The 5,381-nt window shown below is 39.9% G+C and overlaps 1 protein-coding gene across 1 annotated transcript; it reads right to left on the reverse strand.

The window, feature by feature from the left end:
• Positions 1–1,500: 1,500 nt before the first annotated feature.
• foxl1 (forkhead box L1) lies at positions 1,501–3,437 on the reverse strand. Its single transcript, XM_046863892.1, has one exon. It carries the CDS (start codon positions 2,803–2,805, stop codon positions 1,720–1,722), a length of 1,086 nt encoding a protein of 361 aa, XP_046719848.1. The 5' UTR covers positions 2,806–3,437; the 3' UTR covers positions 1,501–1,719.
• Between the last annotated feature and the right edge of the window lie 1,944 nt (positions 3,438–5,381).

Below are 5,381 nucleotides of genomic sequence, written 5' to 3' on the forward strand. Positions count from 1 at the left end.
ATGGCTATATATAGTGGCATGGGATAAAGTGGGTACCCAAGGGGCTGGTTCTTCAGACTAAGATTAGATTTGGTTCTAAAGATAAATCTAGACAAGCTATTCTGTCCAAGACTACTGTCAACTGTCAGGCCCAAGCGCCACTTTGGATTCAGAGTATCTCATTTAGCGCCCAAACTGTTTTAGAAAATGCCTTTGCAAATAAATAAAATGTTGACAGCATAAAACATTTCGCTGCAAAATGTTGTTTAAAAAAAACAATGCTTTACTTATGGAAATGCAATTGCAATACAATTCTTTACACTAACAGCTACTTTGCTGGTTTCAAATGAAATCTGTTATATGACATTTACCAAATTGTTAAATAAATCTGGTGGTAATTACAAACATGGATTTCACACGAAGAGTTACTGTGTAAAAAATATTTTATTTATACATTATTTATAGCATCTCAGATTTTGTCCCACGAAAAATTCAACTCCTTTGCGCCTGCTGTGTTTTTCCTTTAAACATTTTTCCCAACTATTTGCATCCATGAGGTACTAAAGGAGCGAAGGAAAGCAAACAACATAAAACAATTTGTAATTTATCTTGTATTCTTTTTACAAGCACTGAATAGAGCGTAATAAAATCAGAGCTCAAATAAACATTTACATTTAAACAGCAACATCCATGAGGGTTTGCGTGGTCATAGCTCTTTATGGGTAATACATCAACTGAGTTATGCACTGTCAGCCTTATGTGAACCTTGGAAATGGGCCACCCAAGTTGTGCTAAACAACAACAACAATAATAATATTATTATATTAATGATAATAATTCATGGCAGGTATATGACTGAGCAATTGAAATAAGCCCTACAGTAATAGTGTTTTATACCATAGCGCTTCTGAACTTTCCATTCTGATTGGTCAGAAGATTTTGACTCATTTCTAGACCAGCATTAGGGCATTAAAAATGTTATCAATCATTCACATGACCTACATGACCTATAAACTAATATTTGAAAGTGATGTTATTTAGCAAGGGCTATTTTATATAAATATTTGATTTAAAGATTTGTAGAAGGGGTTTAGCAAGTGTTCCACCATAGAAAAGTGTTTCTGTTTTTTCATAACACTGCCTCACTGCTGCATTTTTGTTGTTGTTGTTTGTTTGGCCGCTATTTGATCTCAGGAACTAATGTTACATGTATTATATGCAATGTATTATACACAATGTAATTATTACATGTAACTATAAAAAGTTACATTTTGTCCTTTTATACATGGATTGTATTCTTGGCTATTTATAATTGTAGACAAACTGCAGTGAGCAATAAAGCACTTAAGAACATCCAGTAGCATTCATTTTTTGAAAAGTAATCAAAAGTTTGGACCCAGAAGATTATAAAATAGTTCATTATATACAGTATATCCTGATTGATAAGTCTGAATATTAGTTCATTGCCTGTGTTAATATGTGTAAATGTAATACTCTTATAGTTCAGTCACCACTCCAAAATATTTAACATTAGATTGTATTTAATGATGGGGATTTATTCAACCACATCCAGTTTTTAAAACATATATATGTTCAGCTGGATCAGTTCCTTTGGAACTTGAGGAAGCTTGATTCAGTTATTCCCTGCTATTGAAGTTAAGAAACAGCTGTTACAAATGTGAGTCTGCTGCTTCAAGCAATGTGTCCCGGTATCGATATTGCATGTAGATGAGCCATTAGTCAGAAGAATTTCTCTCCACTCTTCTCGCAGTACTGGAGCAGAGTTTCGGGCCACGCCAGGGACATATAGGAGCCCAGCGGGTAGGCTCTCGTGTAGAGGTGCGGCGCGTGCGCAGCCGGAAGTAGCGCGGACGCAAGCGCGCGCTGACGCGTCTCCAGACACGCCGACTCCGAGGAGCCTCCGCAGCTGCACCTGCGTTGTAGCCGGTTCACCTTTTTCGCCAGAATGCTGTCTATGCTGAATTCTTTCGATTTGTCCGAAGTCCTCTTGCCGTCCTGCTTCGGAAGCTGCGCCGAAACCGGAGCGCCAGCGGTGCTCTCAGCGCGCGCCGCGTTCCCGACGTGCATTTCGGGCACGTGTGGAGAGTGCAGTTCAGATCGACGGTGGGATTTCGGCGGAGACGCGCTTCGTTCCTCGGCTGGGGAGCGGGGACGCGCGCCGGTCGGATGCGCACCGCGGCAGCGTTTCGGCGAGTTGTGCGGCGGGCAGCTGACGCGTCCTGAAGCGGGGTGTTCTTGGTTTTTGCGCTCTAATAGCATTTCCGCTAGTGCCTTTTCTGTAGTCAGGATCCCGTGTGTCCCTGCGCAAAGTTTGGTGGTGCCCTGATTTCGTTTGTGACTCGGTTTAGCTTCTCCAGGCTCCTGCAGTTTGGATTTCCTTTTCCTCCTCCTGTAGTTGCCGTTCTCAAACATGTCCAGACACTTGGGGTCTAGAGTCCAGTAGCTGCCCTTACCCGGGCGCCCTTTCTCCCTGGGCACCTTGATGAAGCAGTCGTTGAGCGAAAGGTTGTGTCGGATGGAGTTCTGCCATCCCTGCTTGTTGTCGTGATAAAACGGAAAGCGGTCCATAATAAACTGGTAGATGCCGTTCAGCGTGGCGCGTTTGCCCGGTGCGCTCTTGATGGCCATGGCGATGAGCGCGATGTAGCTGTATGGAGGCTTCTGTGGAGGTTCCTGGCGGCCTGAGGACAGTCCCAGAGCAGGTATCACACCTCCTACTTCTCCACCGTACAGATAAATCAAGGACGAGTTGGTGAGGCTGAGAGCCGCGGCTCCCTGCGATAACCGGCCGTGGTACAAGTTCATACTGAGCCCCGTTTAGATGCGCCCTGGTGCAGAACTACTCGAGCTGCGGTCCATAGAGATGCCCAGGAGTCAGTCAGTCAGTCAGACCTGTTCTTCCTGCACCAGTCAGCAATGTTAATTGTTGCACGTTTGCTGCTTTATGTTGACTTTATGCGCTGGAAAATAAATTGTCTATGATAAACAAGTCGTTGTGTTTCTCTCAGCCCACCCACATTAATTAAAATTTCATTGCCCCCAAAAGCCCCGCGTCTCTCTCTCTCTCGCTCTCTTTCTCTCTTTCTCTCTCCAGATCTCTGGCTTTCTCTCTTCCCGCGTGTCCCCGATCCACCAGCCAATGGTGAGCTTGGTTTATTCCCTCATTTGTTTATAGAATTAGTCTGTTGATAAGTCTGCCCACCCAAGTCGAATCAAGCTGTGTTTATTTGGAAAAAATTTCCGGGCACCCAATACATAAACGCGCTGATCTGATGTTTGAAAGATCACGTCCACCCCTCGACGCTGAGAGTTGCTCACACAGAGAGAACAAGCAAACACGACAGAGCTCGAGCTCTGGGTTTCTCTGGTCTGCTCGAAAAGAAAACAAAGCATGTAAAGGAAAACAACTCCGACCATTCTTCTCTCTTAAAAACTTTCATCCTTAGGCGTGGTTTGGTTATATAATAAAAACTATTGTTTTAACCTACACGTCAATTTTAGAGTAATTTGATTGTCAAAATTATTGTTTATATATTTTTTTTAAAAAGCATATTGCATTATAAATTGCATTGAGTTTTAAACAGTATCATCACCAGAGTAATGCAGCTTGAACCATTTCCACTCTTTATCCATTTGACAAAGGCGCATTCATGATGCGTTCACTTGACATCTTTGTCTATAAAACATGCAAAAATCAAACGTCAGTCATTTTTCTGTTTCTGTCAAATGACAGCCATTTCCAAAAAAGGAGAACTTGGCAGGACACTGCCGCAAACTATATTTTTTGTGAATGTGCACATGATGCTTTATATTATGTATTTTCCTGTTTATAGGAGCAAGGGGGATTATAACAACTTTACAAGTGCACACAGCTGGCCCATGATTACATTACGTGTTTGGAGGTTTCAATGGATAAACTTAGAAGTTTTTCCTGAGTTTGACTTTTCCATCCACAGGCCGTGATTCATAAAGTTTTAGACATGCCAGACCCAACAGCGATGTGTCTCAATGTGTGGGCATTGAGCATGTTCTGCTGTTCGAAATCAATCAGTTATTTTTCTCTCTCTCTCTCTCTCTCTCTCTGAAGATGACTCCCCCGGTTTTAGCTCATGCCTTGCATTATTGTGTCATACATCTTGCAGAGCTAATCCCATAATCTCTACTTCTCAGGGTAAAAAAAAGACATTTCACTGTGATGGAATCTCAAGGAAGTACCACTTGAACATTTTACTACATTAAATATAAAATTGGAAGCATGTGCAAGCACTAAGCACTGGGAGTAAATGGATCTTGTTGGGCCCTTGTTTTAAAATACAACATGATTGCCATTTCTCTGACACAGCACAAGCAGTTCTGTAATATTGAAAAGTAAAGTTCAAAAGAGAAATTTAAAGACAGTTGTAAAAAAACAACAACAACAACAACAACAACAAAAAGCGTATTAAAAATGATAACCAGAGTTCATTGCTTGTTCATGTTCATATTCCTCAATATTTTCACATTTGTCATGTGACCATTGAACTAATGAAATTATTGACTATCTATAATTCAGGGTAAATATACTGTTATGGATATTTTACATTAAACATTAATAACATTTGTTTGGATGTATTTGGGTGCACTTTTTTTATATTTCAGTGAGTAGACATGTGGATAGATGAAAAGCAAATGTCAGCTATTTATTTGCTGAGATTGCTATAAATCTGTGCTTCAAAGCAGTTGAATTTTGCACATGGTACCAGTTTTGTGTGTATAGTTTTAGCAGGTTTCTGGTCAGATTACAATTCATACTTGATGGTTGCATGCAAAGAATTCTAAAGTTCAATTATTTTCATAGTTAAAAAAAATTATAATTATATAGTGTAAGGTACAAATATAAAGAGGTTTCTGTGTGCAATTAAATTGTTACTGATATTGTTATTAAAAAAGTATAATCATTTTTTTTTCACATCTCTATCTATATATCGATCTATCTATCTATCTATCTATCTATCTATCTATCTATCTATCTATCTATCTATCTATCTATCTATCTATCTATCTATCTATCTATTTGTCTGTCTGTCTGTCTGTCTGTCTACAGTGGTGTCTTAAAGTCTGAGATCACTAAGGAATTACATTCTGTTAAAGTTTTCAGACAAATAATACTGACAACAGTTGGAGTAAAAAGAAATATTTTTGAAATGTTTACACCAATTGTTAAGATTCCTCAGAGTTTCTAAATACTTGGTACAGCTTGGTACATCCTTTTTATTTTTTGCTTTAATGATAGTATGCACTCGAGCTGGCATGGACTCCACAAGCTGGATCCTAGAGGATCCAGTTCAGATCAAATCCATGTGTGTGTGTGTGTGTGTGTGTGTGTGTGTGTGTGTGTGTGT

Source organism: Silurus meridionalis, chromosome 13 (genome assembly GCF_014805685.1).
Source record: "Silurus meridionalis isolate SWU-2019-XX chromosome 13, ASM1480568v1, whole genome shotgun sequence".
Lineage (NCBI taxonomy): Eukaryota > Metazoa > Chordata > Actinopteri > Siluriformes > Siluridae > Silurus > Silurus meridionalis.